Below are 16,970 nucleotides of genomic sequence, written 5' to 3' on the forward strand. Positions count from 1 at the left end.
CTGGCCCCGCCCCACCTTCTGGTCACGCCCCCTATCCTTGCCCTCCCCGTCCCGGCGCGCCATTGGTCCCCTCCCCTTCGCCCCGCCCCATCCCGCTCCGTCATTGGCTCCGGGCCTCCGGACAGGCCCCGCCCCCTTCCCTGGCCACGCCCCCTATGGTCCCTCCCCTCCGCCCGGCCCCGTCCTGCCCCGCCATTGGCCCCCTCCCCTCCGCCCCGCCCCTTCCCGCTCCGTCATTGGCTCCCGGCCTTCCGACAGGCCCCGCCCCGTTCCCTGGCCACGCCCCCTCATGGTCCCTCCCCTCCGCCCGGCCCCGTCCTGCCCCGCCATTGGTCCCCTCCCTTCCGCCCGGCCCCGTCCCGGCCCGCCATTGGCCGCCTCTCCTCGTCCCGGCCCGCCATTGGTCCTCTCCCTTCCGCCCGGCCCCGTCCCGGCTCGCCATTGGCCGCCTCTCCTCGTCCCGGTCCGCCATTGGCCGCCTCTCCTTGTCCCGGCCCGCCATTGGCTCCCGCCCCTCCGCCCGACCACGCCCCCTGCCGTCCTCGCCCTCGTGTCCGGACCCGGGCCCTGCTGGTGGCGGAGCCTGTCTGTGTCCCGGAGCGGGGGAGACGCCTCCGCAGCCACCGGTCAGTCTCCCGTCCGGGTCCCGGGGTGGCGCCCATCACAGGGCCTCAGGCCCTTCCGTCCCTTTGCAAAGTTTGCTCCAAGTTTTCCTCTGTCTGATGTTTGGTTTTGTTGTCTGGCCCCCCCTTTCATTCATTCAACCGTATTTATTGAGCGCTTACTATAATAATAGTAGTAATAATAATAATAATAATGGCATTTATTCAGCGCTTACTATGTGCTTTTAGACTGTGAGTCCCCTGCTGGGTAGGGACTGTCTCTATATGTTGCCAACTTGTGGCTCAGTGGATAGAGCCCGGGCTTTGGAGTCAGAGGTCATGAGTTCAAACCCCGGCTCCGCCAATTGTCAGCTGTGTGACTTTGGGCAAGTCACTTCACTTCTCTGTGCCTCAGTTCCCTCATCTGTAAAATGGGGATGAAGACTGTGAGCCTCCCATGGGACAACCTGATCACCTTGTAAACTTCCCGGCGCTTAGAACAGTGCTTTGCACATAGTAAGTGCTTCATATATGCCATCATTGTTATTATTATTGTACTTCCCAAGCACGTAGTACAGTGCTCTGCACACAGCACTCAATAAATACGATTGATTGATTGATTGCAAAGCACTGTTCTAAACGCTGGGGCGGTTACAAGGCAATCCGGTTGTCCCACGGGGGGCTCACAGTCTTCATCCCCATTTTACAGATGAGGGAACTGAGGCTCAGAGAAGTGAAGTGACTTGCCCAAAGTCACACAGCTAACAATTGGCAGAGCCGGGATTTGAACCCGTGACCTCTGACTCCAAAGCCCGGGCTCTTTCGACTGAGGCACGCTGCTGTCTGTAGGGCTCTGTACTCTTCATTTATTCATTCAATCGTATTTATTGAGCGCTTACTGTGTGCAGGGCACTGTACTGTTACTAATAATGATGGCATTTATTAAGCGCTTACTATGTGCAAAGCACTGTTCTAAGCGCTGGGGGGGTTACAAGGTGATCAGGTTGTCCCACGGGGGGCTCACACAATTTTAATCCTCGTTTTACAGATGAGGTAACTGAGGCCCAGAGAAGTGAAGTGACTCGCCCAAAGTCACGCAGCTGACAATTGGCGGAGCTGGGATTTGAACCCATGACCTCTGACTCCAAAGCCCAGGCTCTTTCCACTGGGCCACGCTGCTTCTCCCCATTTCATTCATTTCATTTCCACTTCATTTCATTCATTCATTCATTCAGTTGTATTTATTGAGCGCTTACTGTGTGCAGAGCACTGTACTAAGCGCTTGGGAAGTCCAAGTTGGCAACATCTAGAGACGGTCCCTACCCACCAGCGGGCTCACAGTCTAGAAGGGGGAGACAGGCAACAAAACAAAACATATTAACAAAATAAAATAAATAGAATAAATATGTAAAAAATAAATAAATAAATAGATTAATAAATACGTACAAAAATATATACAAATATACAGGTGCTGTGGGGAGGGGAAGGAGATAAGGTGGGGGATGGGAGGGAGGAGGGGGAGAGGAAGGAATTCCCCTGTTCCTCGGATTCTTCAACCGTAAAATGAGAATTCAGGGCCCGTTCTCTCTCGTACTTAGATTCTCAGATTTATGTGGGATAGGCACAGCGTCTGACCTGATTAACTTGTATCTACCCCAGCACTTAGATCAGTGCTTGACACATAGTAAGCACTTAAAAAATACTATAATAAATGATAAATAAATAAAATAAGTCTTGTTGGGGAAATGGTGTAATAACAAGGGCTTTGGGAATGGCTAAAGGGAAGGATCTGACTGAGAGAAGAGGAGAGAGGGTTCCAGGCGAAGTTGTCATCAATCATTGTATTTATTAAGCACTTACTGTGTGCAGAGCACTGTACTAAACACCTGGAACAGTGCATTATGCAGTGTCCCGGGAAGCTACATATATATATATATATATATATATATATATCCTGCTTTATAGTGAAGTATCGGGACCCCCCCCCCCCCCCGCCCCCCCGACAACCCAGGGCCTCTAAGAGAATGGGCTAAGAAGCTTTACCTGAAGCAAATCATCATCATCAATCATATTTATTGAGCGCTTACTATGTGCAGAGCACTGTACTAAGCGCTTGGGAAGTGCAAATTGGCAACATATAGAGACAGTCCCTACCCAACAGTGGGCTCACAGTCTAAAAGGGGGAGACAGAGAACAAAACCAAACGTACTAGCAAAATAAAATAAATAGAATAGATATGTACAAGTAAAATAAATAAATAAATAGAGTAATAAATATGTACAAACATATATACAGGCACAAAATAGTTTGTGCTTCGCGATCGGAGACTTGAAAGAAACTTTTTCCCTTCTTTCCTCCCGTTTCCAGGAGCGATGGCACCCAAAAGTCAGGTGAAATGCAAGCTTCCCATCCCTCTCCCGGAAGCCCTGATTCTCAAGGATACGGAAGGAAAGAGCTGGAGGCTCGGCAGGATGATCGGTTCTGGAGGATTCGGGCTGATCTATTTAGGTAATAATCTGAAGAGTCATTCCCCAGGTATTCTAGGAAGTGACCACTGTTTATGAAGTGACTGGACTACTGCATCAGCCTTCTCTCTGATCTCCCATCCTCGTGTCTCTCCCCACTTCGATCCATACTTCATGCCGCTGCCCGATTTATCTTTGTCCAGAAACGCTCTGGGCATATCACTCCCCTCCTCAATAATCTCCAGTGGCTCCCAATCAATCTGCGCATCAGGCAGAAACTCCTCACCCTGGGCTTCCAGGCTGTCCATCCCCTGGCCCCCTCCTACCTCACCTCCCTTCTGTCCTTCTCCAGCCCAGCCCGCACCCTCCGCTCCTCCGCCGCTGATCTCCTCACCGTACCTCTTTCTCGCCTGTCCCACCATCGACCCCCGGCCCACGTCCTCCCCCGGGCCTGGAATGCCCCCAATCCCTCTGCCCCTCCGCCAAGCTAGCTCTCTTCCTCCCTTCAAGACCCTGCTGAGAGCTCACCTCCTCCAGGAGGCCTTCCCACACTGAGCCCCTTCCTTCCTCTCCCCCTCGTCCCCCTCTCCATCCCCCCCATCTTACCGCCTTCCCTTCCCCGCAGCACCTGTATATATGTTTGTACATATTTCTCTATTTATTTATTTATTTATTTTACTTGTACATATTTATTTTATTTTGTTAGTATGTCTGGTTTTGTTCTCTGTGTCCCCCTTTTAGACTGCGAGCCCACTGTTGGGTAGGGACTGTCTCTATATGTTGCCAATTTGTACTTCCCAAGCGCTTAGTACAGTGCTCTGCACATAGTAAGCGCTCAATAAATATGATTGATGATGATGACTGGCTTTCTGGGGGAGAAGATTTTGAAATCAGAGCTGTACTTCGAGCAGCAATAAAATGCCAGTAAATGTTTAGTGAAATAAGCGCTTAAGTTCAAGAGAAGTGTGGCATCTTGTGACCACACCCCTTGTTGAATGGGTCCTTTGAAGGCTCCGTCTTAGCTGTGCAGACTTCGATACGTTGCTACATTGTAACGCTTCCAAGCACTTAATCCAGTGCTTTGCATACGGTAAGCGCTCAATAAACAAAACTGATTGATTGTTTTTATTTTATATACTGTATATTTGTCCTTGTCCCATAAGCTGTTTTGATGTCTGTCTCCTGATGCGTCTGACTCCAGTCCCTCTCCCAACTACATTCATAGCGCTTAGTCCAGTGCTCTGCACACAGTAAAAGCTCAATAAATACGATTGATTGATTCGGTCTGCTTGACAAGGCGTTTCCTACTCTCTATCAAAAGATCTGGTTAAAAGGGAGCCTATTTTATTGGTCAGTTGTTTTTTTGCAACCAGGAGCCTCGAAGACTTGTTCTGTTTCTTCTCTCTATAAAATTGCACCTGGCTTTTCATCTATTTCTAAAACAGTGTTAAGAAACAACAGGAAAACCTCCAGGCAATCACTCTGGCTTTGCAGGTGGTTTACTCCCGCGCTTAGAACAGTGCTTTGCACATAGTAAGTGCTTAATAAATGCCATCATTATGATTATTACACCCTCTTGCCAATTTCGACAACAGACCGGAGAGTACTGAGATGTGACTACTACCTAGTAATAGGGGTGGTATTTATTAAGCACTTACTGTGTGCTGAGCATTGGAGTAAGTGCTGGGAAGGATAGATAGGGGAATTAGACACACCTCGTCTCTCAGGGCTCACAATCTATGAATTCATTCATTCATTCAATCGTATTTATTGAGCGCTTACTGTGTGCAGAGCACTGTACTAAGCGCTATGAATGTAGGTGGGAGTGGGACTGGAGCCAGATGCATCAGGAGACAGACATCAGAACAGCTTACGGGACAAGGACAAATATGCAATGTACAAAATAAAAACAGTCAGTCAATCAGTTTTGTTTATTGAGCGCTTACGGTGTGCAGAGCACAGCTGTGTGACTTTGGGCAAGTCACTTCACTTCTCTGGGCCTCGGTTACCTCATCTGTAAAATGGGGATGAAGACTGTGAGCCCCCCGTGGGGCCACCTGATCACCTTGTAACCTCCCTAGCGCTTAGGACAGTGCTTTGCACATAGTAAGCGCTTAATAAATGCTATCATTATTATTATTATTATTGGAAAAGTTACAATATAGCAACATAACAGAGTTGGTAGACTCGTTCCCTGCTCATAATGACCTTACACTCTAGAAGGGAAGACAGACATTAATATAAATAAATTTATGGCGAGGTACATAAGTGCCGTGGGGCTGAGGGAGGGTTGAGTAAAGGGAGCAAATCCGAGTGCGAGGGTGACACAGAGGAGAGTGGGAGAAGAGGAAAGGAGGGCTTAGGGAAGGCTTTTTAGAGGAGATGTGCCTTCAGTAAGGCTTTGCAGGTGGGAGAGTCATTGTCGGATATGAAAAGGGAGGGAATTACAGGCCAGAGGCAGCATGTGAGCGAGAGAAGGAGGTACAGCGAGGAGGTTGGCGTTAGGGGAATGCAGTGTGCGGGCTGGGTTGTAGGAGAGCAGTGGGAGCTGTGACTGGAGGAGCAGAATTTCTTCTCATTAATTCATTAATTCATTCAGTCGTATTTATTGAGCGCTTACTGTGTGCAGAACACCGTACTAAGCGCTTGGGAAGTACAAGTCGGCAACATATAGAGACGGTCCCTACCCGACAACGGGCTCACAGTCTAGAAGGGGGAGACAGACAACAAAACAAAACATGTGGACAGGTGTCACATTGCTAACAATTATGGTTTTTGTTAAGCACTTACTATGTGCCCGGCACTGTAGTACCCACTGAGGTGGATACAAGCAAATCGGCTTGGACCCAGTCCCTGTCCTATTTGGGTTCACAGTCTCAATCCCCATTTTACAGGTGAGGTAACTGAGGCCCAGAGAAGTCAAGTGACTTGCCCCAGGTCACACAGCAGACCTTCAGGCCCCTGCTCTATCCACTATACCATGCTGTTTCTTGACAACCATACACAATAATGGGGGGATACGGACAAAAATGATTTTCCAATAGTGAAAGCAGGAGAAAGATTGGGAGTACAGTAGGAAGCAGGTCAGATGTGTGCAGGTGAAATAACTGAATAATGAATAATAATAAATTTGGATCTTAAGTTTCCTAGTGTTTTATTCTGATCAGGGTCCGGCATCTAAGCAAGATGTAGTTTATTCTGTCACTGCAGATGTATCACTGTGAATGACATGTGACATATTCCATTCATTTTGTGCTCTTGGGCTTCACTCATTTGGTTCATCTCTGACAGGAAACATAAAAGACCCGTAATTAGTTCCTTCAGCTCTTCTGGTAACCCCTTTCTATCAATCAGTTGTATTTATTGAGTGCTTTATGTGTGCAGAGCTCTGTACTAAACACTTGGAAGCGTATAACTCTGTTGCATCATACTCTCCCAAGCGCTTAGTACAGTGCTATGCAGCATGGCTCAGTCGAAAGAGCACAGGCTTTGGAGTCAGAGGTCTTGGGTTCGAATCCCAACTCTGCCACATGTCTGCTGTGTGACCTTGGGGAAGTCACTTAACTTCTCTGAGCCAGTTACCTCATGTGTAAAATGGGGATTAAAAACTGTGAGCCCCTCGTGGGACATCCTGATCACCTTGTATCCCCCCAGCGCTTAGAACAGTACTTTGCACATAGTAAGCGCTTAACAAATGCCATTATTATATTATTATTATTATTTCAGTAAACTCTCAATAAATTCCTCTGATTGATTGAGAATACAGAATGATAGAGTTGGCAGACATGATGCCTGCCATCATGGAGCTTACAGCCTAGTCCATTCTTTTACTCTGTTCTTACATGTGCATCGTAATAGAAAGATCTTGAACGATGCTTAGAGAACGAATGAAGATCCCTTCACAGTGGTTTCAGCCTGCTTGTCTCTCACATTCAGATCTCAGTGTTGTCAGATTCCCAGTGTGGAGAAGGGATTATATTTGTTCAGCAACAGAGTGAGTTTTTCCCTCTATTTATTTTGTTCCGAGTATCCGGTATAAGGACGTCCCTGCTTTTTTCTCCTCAGAGGACATAGGCTCCGCCTTTTAAGTCTAACATTCATTCGTTATCAATAGGATCACTTGTTCCTGATCGGTTTCCGTAAAATATCTGTAGGTTTGGTCAGTATTTCTCGCGTGTCAGTCTATCCAGATGCCAAGGTTACTGGTCAGAGGACAGGTAGGAGATCGCCTCTAGTGAATGAAGAATTTCTTTGCTCAGAGCAGTCATTTCAGTGTCTTTAGTGATGCTGAGCCCTTCAAACTTTAGTCCCCTTTCCATACGAAATGATAGTAGTAATAAATATAATTGTAGTATTTGCTAAAAATGTACTATGTGCCAAGCAGTGTGGTAGTTACGAGATACTCAGATTAGGCACAGTGTCTGTGTCACATGGAGCTCGCCGTCTAAGGGAGAAGGAGAACATATAATGATTTACTCCCTATTTTGCAGGAAACTAAGGTGCAAAAAAATGATTTGCCCAAGTTCACCCAGCAAGCAAGTGACAGAGCTTGGATTAAAATCCAGTTCCTCTGTTCTTTCTCCTAAACCTGAGCCCTCTCCACTGTGTCATGCTGCTTCCTTAAATTCTGTGGTAGGTACAGTCAGATTAGGCACAATTCCTGTTCCCCATGGACTTCACAGTCTAAGAACGGGGACTCGCAAGGGGAGTCACCAGTTTGAGCGGGGACTCTTGGTATTAAAACCTTCTAGGACGGTTGGAAGTTTTCAAAGAACAAACCGAGTTAATTTGCCACATTATTGCATCTCCCTGTGCTCGTTCTTTAGTCAGGGTGCTAGAGGAAGAAGAGAGCCAAAGCTTGTTTTCCTTAATCCTCCTGGGCCCTGTTACATTTCCTTTCAGCGTTGTTTTCTCCAGATATACAGTTTGGGTAGGAACTTTATCAACATCTGCTCGGAGCCAAGAAGGATCTAGCTGCCATTTCTACCTCATTCGGCATGTTCAGCCAGCTGCTAGGTTTGAGATCAATAAGCGAGGCCCTTCAGAAATCAGCAACATCAGGAGAGGTGAAGGGGCAGAGAAGTTTATGATAGGAACAATCATCGTGGAGTGATACTGTGCCTGTAGCATTTAGAGGAAGAGGGGCCTCAAGAGGGAAAATAGTCTGAGACCCACAACAGAGTCAAGATTCTTTCTGAGCCTGTTTTTAAAAATAGATGGTTTGGCGAGGGTGGGGTAGGGAAAAGAAAAAGGGAGAAATGAGGTGCATTATCAAAGAGAAAATACCAATTCCCAGATCTCCATGGGAGGACTGAAAATTGAGGTTTTGGGCATGTTTTAAGGCAGGGTAGCCCATAGAATAAAACCGGATCACGATTTTCTCCGCTAAAATCTTTCAAACTTCTTCTTCTTGGCAGTGGGCTCTGGGTTCTCCTCTAGAAAGGCTCCCAGAATATCCACTGCCTTGCTGCTGAAGAAGGACATCCTAACACAAGCAGGCACTCTGCACACAGTAGTACTATCGATTGTCTGTGTCGCACAATATTTACTGCCCACAAATCATGACCAGCCTAAGAGCATCCAGTGGCACCTCAGGAAATCCTTGTTGAGGGTGATGATGATGAAGTCTAGTGCCGCTTCTCAGGGAAACTGTGGCAGAAGACCTCAGGTATCGGCAAGACATTACCTAACGCTTGTAGGGGTGATCGGCTCCCTTGACTGTCCAGTTGGAGAATGACATGGTCCCATTCCTCCCATGAGCCGGGTGTCTCGTCCGTCCTCTAGCCAGAAGGAATTGGCGGTTGGAGAGAATCTGAGACTGAAGAACGGACAGAAGTCACATTCCCATCTTCCCCGATCCGAGGAAGTGAATGGAGGCTCCAGGCTTGTGCCCTACATCCACCTATGTGACAGGAGGTCATGGCTGACCTGCTTCCAGGAGCATTACTCAGGCAAACTTCTTAACCTGCTGAATTTTCCCACCGCTGTCAGGAACTAGTCCTTCAGATGTCATCAATCGATCAGTTGTTGGTATTCATTGAGCATTTACTGCATACTAAGCGTTTGGAAGAGTGCCATACAGTAGAGTTGGTAGACCCAATTCCTGCCTTCAAGGAACCTGTTTTACGCTGTCAGGTCGTTTCCGACCCATAGCGGCTCCATGGACGCCTCTCTCCCAGAACACCTCACCTCCATCTGCAGTCGTTCTGGTAGTGAATCCATAGAGTGTTCTTGGTAAAAATGCGGAAATGGTTTATCACTGGCTTCTTCCACGTGGTAAATGTGAGTCTCCGCCCTCGACTCTCTCCTGTGCTGTTGCTGCCCAGCACAGGTGAGTTTTGACTTCTAGCAGATGACTTTCCACTCATCAGTCACTACCCAAGCTTCTGGAATGGGCAGGCCTCTCTTCCATAGCTGAACCTGGTGGAGTACTGCCAACTCTCCAGGTGCCATCCTGAGAGAGCTCAAGGAGTGTACAGTCTGATTAATTGATTGATATCTACTTGACTATCCCATTGCATTATGTGTGCCCTAAGGGAAGAGAGGCCCCCACTGTCTTACTTCTACTGCATGCTCCCAAGTGCTTACAACAGTGCTCTGCATATGGTGAGGATTCAGTAAATAGTACTGATTGATTGACGTAGGTTCAGGTTTAATCTAGGAGATTTGGATATTTTCCAGGTCTTCTGACTGCTGACAAGGTCCTGGTCGTTTGAATTCTGGGAGTCTTAAACATGACCATAGGTGGAGAGGGATCTTTATCTGGGATGGAGTGGAGCAACATGAGATGGAGATGAAGTAGCATCTCACTTTTTCCCCAACTGAAATTCCATGCTGAGGGAAATTAGCAGTATGAAATGGAAGGCACCATAGAAGGGGTTGGAAATTCTAGCTAAGAAGGATTCTTCCCCAGAAAATGTGTCTAGAGCTCTGAGAGGTATCTAAATACAATCCCCAAAGTCCAGATTTTAGACTTTTGGAGAAAATGGCACCCTACCAAGTTACATTTAGTACAGTATATTGTACCCAATGGACTGTTTTTATTAACTACCATTTCTGCTATTGCTATGAGGATGTGGCTTCTAAGCCCTTTAAATGGAACTTTAATTTGTTTTTCAAAGAAGGTGTCTAATCCATTTAAATTATATGTACTCCAGCGCTTATCACTTTACTTGACACACAGTGGGTGCTTAGAAAATGCCAGTAATAACCAGCAGAAAATGTTAGGGAGAGGCTATGCCTTTCCATCATTTTCTCCTCCTTTCTTTTTCAAATTTTACTTTTTATGTCTCCCTGACTCTCTCCCCAGTGTCTTTCTTTACAAAGCTCATCTCCCTTCAAGGACAAGTTTTGAAAATGGCCCACTCTTCTTGTTTTACCAATGTAAGCTTTCACTGAACCTGGGGCATCTCAAAGTTCAGTTCCACTGCTTAGAACAGTGCTTTGCACATAGTAAGCGCTTAACATATGCCATCATTATTAGTATTACCTGGGTTTGAGCCATTTCAGTTTCGAACTGCCAGTGATCCATATCTTCCTTGTGAGATGATCCTGTATGAGCACAATAGAAAGAATTCTCAGTCACCTTTGAAGTTTCCAACTGCACTTTGCTGAGATCTAGTTCGAGGGGTGAATTGCCTGGGATTCACCTTTTCATTTTTTTTTCTCTTTCCCGCTGGATGGGAGCAAGATGCACCTGATGGGAAGATCTGGTCCTTCTCACGAGATGAGGGCAAGCTTATAGACTCAAAGAGGGAGGTGATGAAGCCATTTAGAGATGAAAATCAGAAAAGACACTGGCATTTCTATTCTGGCCAGTGAAATTGGACTGTCCTGTGAGCATCTTTGATGCCCAAATGTGTACTTAGACCTCCAGCCGAAGACTCTTGGGAACCTACTGCAGTGGCCCTGCTATGGGACGGTTTCGCCCTGAGAGAATTAATCATTCAATCGATAGGTCGATCAGTGGTATTTATTTCTCCCTCACTTTGTGTGGAGCACTGTATTGAGCACTTGGGAGTGTTCAGTACAGTCGATCAACAAGATCTTGGCCCTCAAAGAGCTTTCAGTCTAATAGCAGACACGGACATTAAGATACATTACAGGCAATGAAGTTCTGCCCAGATGAACTAAGACGTGTCATTTGCGTCGCCAATTCAGGGAAGGGGTGAGTGTTTCTGAGGGTCTTGAAAGAGCAAAGGGCATCGCCTCTCCTCTTGTGGGGGTAGCAGGCCAAAGCCAGGAGATGAGGAGGGAAAAATGACTCAATGGAAAGATAGCCACCGATGGCCAGAAGCATTCTCCAGACGCAATGTGATCCCAAGCAATAAAGCATGTGGCCCTTGGTTGGCATTGTCTGCAAACAGGAGGATCTTCTGGCAATGGAGCCGACTTTTGCTGTGTTGTGCAGGCTGCCCCTCTAAACCCATCTTTGATTGGCACCTATGCCCTATTGAAACTGGCAGAACACCTTCTCCGTGGGCACCTGGCCAGCCTAGCAGATGGGTACGGGTACAAGCCTGCCAGAAAACCAGTATGTGCATCAAGTCTAAGTATCAGGGGCCCCCGACTCACGGGCGAGGATAGCAAAGCCGCAGCCTGTTTCGCGCCTCCCCGTGCCTGGAGTTAAAAAAGGGCCCGCTCTCTCTCCAGGCCGGGTGGTGATCTGTTTTGAAAGCCCTCAGAACTTCTTCCCTGGGTTGGATTTGGGTTTCCGATCCGTCCGGTGAAGAGGAAAGACTGCCCGGTGGAGATGAGCTGGCCACATCGTCTTGCCCACAAAGCCCTCGAGTGGTGCGTTGTCAGCTCTCCCTCCTCTCTAACGAAGCCGGGTGCAGGGCGAGCCCCATCTTCGCCCTGCAGAGACAGCCCCGTGGGCCGATTAGCCGAGGGAGATGGGGAAGAGACCCCGGAGAGATAGCTTTGTCTCACCCTGGAGTGATGTGTCTTTACGGAGTAATAACACAAAGAAAGCTGCCTTCAGGAGGAGATTTGAATGAAAAACCTTGAAGCTCACGGAATGCTAATTTAGTGAGACCTTTCCCCGAGGCAAAGGGAAAAATAATCCATTAATTGCTTCAAAGCATACGGTTTAATTGTTTAAAATTTTTCACAAGTCAAGGGTTAGAATACCAAGGTGGAAAAATCCCTCCGTGTGCCTCTCCTGCATTCACAATAAGGCCTGCCATTTCCCCACCCGCCCATCCGCCACCCACAGTGCAGAATCTCCTCACACTGCATTTCTGCCCTCTCTGTCAACTTTGGCTTCTTGAATAGTGGATTTGACGTGTTTGTAGGCCTCGATCCGTGCCTCACGCCTACTCCAGAACCAGGCCCCCTCAAAATAAACAGGTGGGGGGGAAAGGTTTCCCTTGACCCCGTCTCTTTGCATTCCCCAAGCCCTCTTAAATTCCAGGAAGGCAGTCAAGGCCAGCTGTGGACAGGAGAAGCTTTTCCTAATCATCTCCTCGCCATTGCTTTTTCTTTTCCACTGTGTAAACTTTGTCTACGGAACAGACTCCACGAGGCCATTGTGAATACTGTGCCGTACTCAAAACATATAACTGCCACAAATTAAGCCGCTGAAACGAAAGCTGGCGCGTCGGACTTGCCAAATGGAACTGGCACGTCCCGCCGTCAGACTGCGTACAAGTGGGGCCCTACTGTCCCGGAAAAACACAATTCATCCAGAAGCACTCTATTGTCACCACTCTGATATTAAACCCGAGAAAGCAACATTAATTAAGGGAGTGACGAGAGCCAACAGAAGCAGTGAAATTCCCAGCTCTGGGTTGACGGGTAGACCTGAAGCCAAACCTGCTGGGAGAGGACATCGGGGGCGTGGGGCTGCATTTCAGAAGGCTGGGGAGATTTTAAGACCTTAATGCCGGAATAATCTTTGCAGCCAGATTGTAAGCGCCTTGAAGGCAGGGATCATGTCTTTTAACTCTGCTCTACTGTCCCAGATGTCTCTCCCTCTAGACCGTAAGCTCGTCGTGAGCAGGGAATTTGTCTGTTATGTTGCCATATCATCATCATCATCATCATCATCAGTCGTATTTATTGAGCGCTTACTATGTGCAGAGCACTGTACTAAGCGCTTGGGAAGTACAAATTGGCAACATATAGAGACAGTCCCTACCCAACAGTGGGCTCACAGTCTAAAAGTATAGTATCTCTGCACATAGTAAGAGCTCAATAAATACGATTGACTGGCTTTGTAGAGTGCTCTACAAGCGCTAGGTGAGCATCTACTTTAGGCAGATGATGCCCTTGGGGAATAAGCAGAAATTATGATGCATTCTGCATTTAGGAGTGAAGTTTAAGTCCCGTCTAAGCCGATGAGAGTTGACAAACATTCGGTAGTTAAAGGAACACAAAAGTGGATATGAACAATAAACACCAAGGGATAAATGAATCAGTAATGCATTTTTGTGGTATTTGTTAAGCGCATACTGTGTGCCAAGCACTGTTCTAAGCACTAACCAGGTTGGACCCAATCCCTGTCCTACATGGGGCTCACAGTGTTAATCCCCGTTTTACAGATGAGGGGACTGAGGCCCAGAGAGGCGAAGCGACTTACCCAAAGGCACACAGCAGACAAGAGGCGGAGCCGGGATTAGAATCCACAGCCTTTTCCCTTCAAGGCCCTACTGAGAGCTCACCTCCTCCAGGAGGCCTTCCCAGACTGAGCCCCTTCCTTCCTCTCCCCCTCATCCCCCTCTCCATCCCCCCATCTTACCTCCTTCCCTTCCCCACAGCACTGTATATAAGTATATATGTTTGTACATATTTATTACTCTATTTTACTTGTACATATCTATTCTATTTATTTTATTTTGTTAGTATGTTTGGTTTTGTTCTCTGTCTCCCCCTTTTAGACTGTGAGCCCACTGTTGGGTAGGGACTGTCTCTATATGTTGCCAACTTGTACTTCCCAAGCGCTTAGTACAGTGCTCTGCACACAGTAAGTGCTCAATAAATACGATTGATTGATTGATTGATCCTCTAACTTCCCAAGCCCGTGCTCCGTCATTGACTTGCCCATGGTCACAGAGCCGGCAAGTGGCAGACTCCCAGATTTTAGGACACCTTGCTCTTTCATAATGTATGTTTTCACTATATGGTTTGGTCAGAAAGCTTTAGGGGAATAAGGGAACATTTATTCAGACAGCGGGCATCTGTCTGGATAGATCGTGAAACGACTGACTGGTTTTCCTTAAGGCGGAGTCCATCAGGAGCTGAGTATCCATGGGTGTTGTGATGGATGAAGAAAGGCGTGGTGGGAATTAGAGAGAATGCTTCATGGAGGAAGTAATTTTTAATAAGCTCTTTTTGATTGAAAAAAAGGATTTAGAGTGGCAAACTAAACTGCCTTCTCACCCTGCTTTTTGCCCTCCAGTCACTCCGTTCATTCATTCATTCATTCAATCGTATTTATTGAGCGCTTACTGTGTGCAGAGCACTGTACTAAGCTCTTGGGAAGTACTCCATCCCTTCACACCCCTCTGGCCCCTTGGAAACCCTGTGAAGGGGAGGTGAGATTCACATCACACATTCTGTGATGCACCACCATTGGAAACTCTGGATGAGGCAGAAAATAGCGGTGTTCCTAATTAAAGAAATGTACACTTAGTTCCTGTATAATAAGGAGGCTATGTTCCCGACCACGGTCTCGCCATGGAGGTGCACGCTGTGATCCAGCGCTTCTTCCATGATCTCATCAGGCTCTTTCCAGGTAGTAAGAACCTTCCCCAATTTCCTAACAGCGTTCTAGCCGCGATGTGTATGAAGCAAGTGTTAATCATCATCATCATCATCAATCGTATTTATTGAGCGCTTACTATGTGCAGAGCACTGTACTAAGCGCTTGGGAAGTACAAATTGGCAACATATAGAGACAGTCCCTACCCAACAGTGGGCTCACAGTCTAAAAGGGGGAGACAGAGAACAAAACCAAACATACTAATGTTAATGGCAGAACTGGGCCTGATTTTGCATGTTTTGGTAGCACTGGTTAAAGCTTCTGTTGGTCATCATGCCGAGAATTGCCGATTGGGCCATAGCTGGGGTATGATGATGTGATTGAGTATCCCCATCCCATTGGCCATCAAGGTTTTTCTGATTATCTCATGATCACTTCCCTCCACTTTTCTGGTTAGTTGGTTGTTTTGGGACGTACTGCAATAATAATAATAATGGCATTTGTTAAGCACTTACTATGTGCGAAGCACTGCTCTAAGCGCTGGGGAGATACAAGGTGATCAGGTTGTCCCACGCGGGGCTCACAGACTTAGTCCTCATTTTAGAGATGAGGTAACTGAGGCTCAGAGAAGTTAAATGACTTGCCCAAGGTCACACAGCAGACGTGTGGCGGAGCTGGGATTAGAACCCGTGACCCATGCAATGATACTCCTTTGTGAAGTTGTTCCTTAGTTCGTTATGATTCCCCCCCCCCCCCCCCCAAACTGTGAGCTCGTTGCTGGATAGGAACTGTCTCTGTCTGTTCATTCATTCAGTCGTACTTATTGAGCGCTTACTGTGTGCAGAGCACTGTACTAAGCGCTTGGGAAGTACAAGCTGGCAACATACAGAGACGGTCCCTACCCAACAGTGGTCTCACAGTCTAGAAGGGAGAGACAGAGAACAAAACAACATTAACACAATAAAATAAATAGAATAAATATGTACAAGTAAAATAAATAAATAAATAGAGTAATATCATTGAATCTGTTGCCAAATTGTACTTTCCAAGCACTTAGTACAGTGCTCTGCACATAGTAAGTGCTCAATAAATGTGACTGACTGAATGAATGAATGACTTTGAGATCTGGGGGAACCCAGTTGGTTTACTAATGTAAACTTTCTTGTCAGGCCGGAAGAGAAAATGAGGGCTGACAGGAGAGCCAAGTTGATGAATTAACACCTCAGTTGCGTCTTTATCCCAGCTCTGCTACATGTCCATCTCTGCTTTATCACATTGGGCAAGTCACATAACTTCTTTGGGTCTCAGTTTTCTCATCTGTAAAATAGGCATTCCGTACCTGTTCTTCCTCTTAGACTGTGAGCCCTATGTGGGACAGGGACTGTCTCCAACCTGATTATCTTTTGTCTACTCCAGAACTTAGTAGGGCTTGGCACATAATCATTTTTTAACAAATGCCACGATTGTTGGTATTATTTTTATTATTATTATTAACATATCAGCCACCCTTAACATTTAGATATTCCATTCCTATCTTCAGCACATGTATGTGTATATTGGTAATTGAATGTACAAATATATATGCACTTGTTTGTACATTCAATTTAGGGTTTTTTGTGGTATTTGTTAAGCGCTTACTATGCGCCAAGCGCTGTACTAAGCTCTGGGATGGATACAAGCAAATTGGGTTGGATACAACCCCTGTTCCACGTGGGGCTCATTTCATCCTCATACGTCTGGGCGCTGCTTTCACTAACTGTAAATCATTTTTGTCGGTCTCCTCCCCATTGGATTGTAAATTCTTTGAGGGCAGGGAATGTGTGGCTTGTTTTTGCTGTCACCTCTCTAATCCCTTCGTACAGCGTTTAGTACTAAGTAGACGCTCAAATGTCACGATTGATTGAGGAGGGCAAAATGGAAAGAAAAAAATGCCAGTATTTCTCGAGTGGCCACTGAAAATTCGAAAGCTGGCACTAAGCCATCTTCAGCTGGAAGTACAATTGAAGGAAAACGATTCTGAAAAGCCCATCGCACCTACCGGCCCCCGTCAGATGATCTTAGAACAAAGTATCGAGAGACAAAGGACTAAATGTAATGAAAATGCCTAATTCATAAACAGACAGAAGCGCTCTCGGCCCAGAGGATATACCAGGCTGGGACTGTGGGACTTTTGTCAGCACCATACATCTCAGCAATTGG

At 46.7% G+C, this 16,970-nt stretch overlaps 1 protein-coding gene across 1 annotated transcript in view; it reads left to right on the forward strand.

Moving 5' to 3' along the window:
• The first annotated feature begins 566 nt into the window (after positions 1–566).
• Positions 567–16,970, forward strand: part of VRK2 (VRK serine/threonine kinase 2) — a 77,882-nt gene continuing 61,478 nt past the window's right edge. Inside the window, exons 1-2 of the mRNA XM_038751835.1 lie at positions 567–626; positions 2,970–3,110. Of these exons, the coding sequence (XP_038607763.1) occupies positions 2,975–3,110 (136 nt within the window). The 5' untranslated portion in view covers positions 567–626; positions 2,970–2,974. The remainder of the gene's footprint in view (positions 627–2,969; positions 3,111–16,970) is intronic.

The sequence above is a fragment of the Tachyglossus aculeatus genome, chromosome 9, assembly GCF_015852505.1.
Source record: "Tachyglossus aculeatus isolate mTacAcu1 chromosome 9, mTacAcu1.pri, whole genome shotgun sequence".
NCBI classification, from domain to species: Eukaryota; Metazoa; Chordata; class Mammalia; order Monotremata; family Tachyglossidae; genus Tachyglossus; species Tachyglossus aculeatus.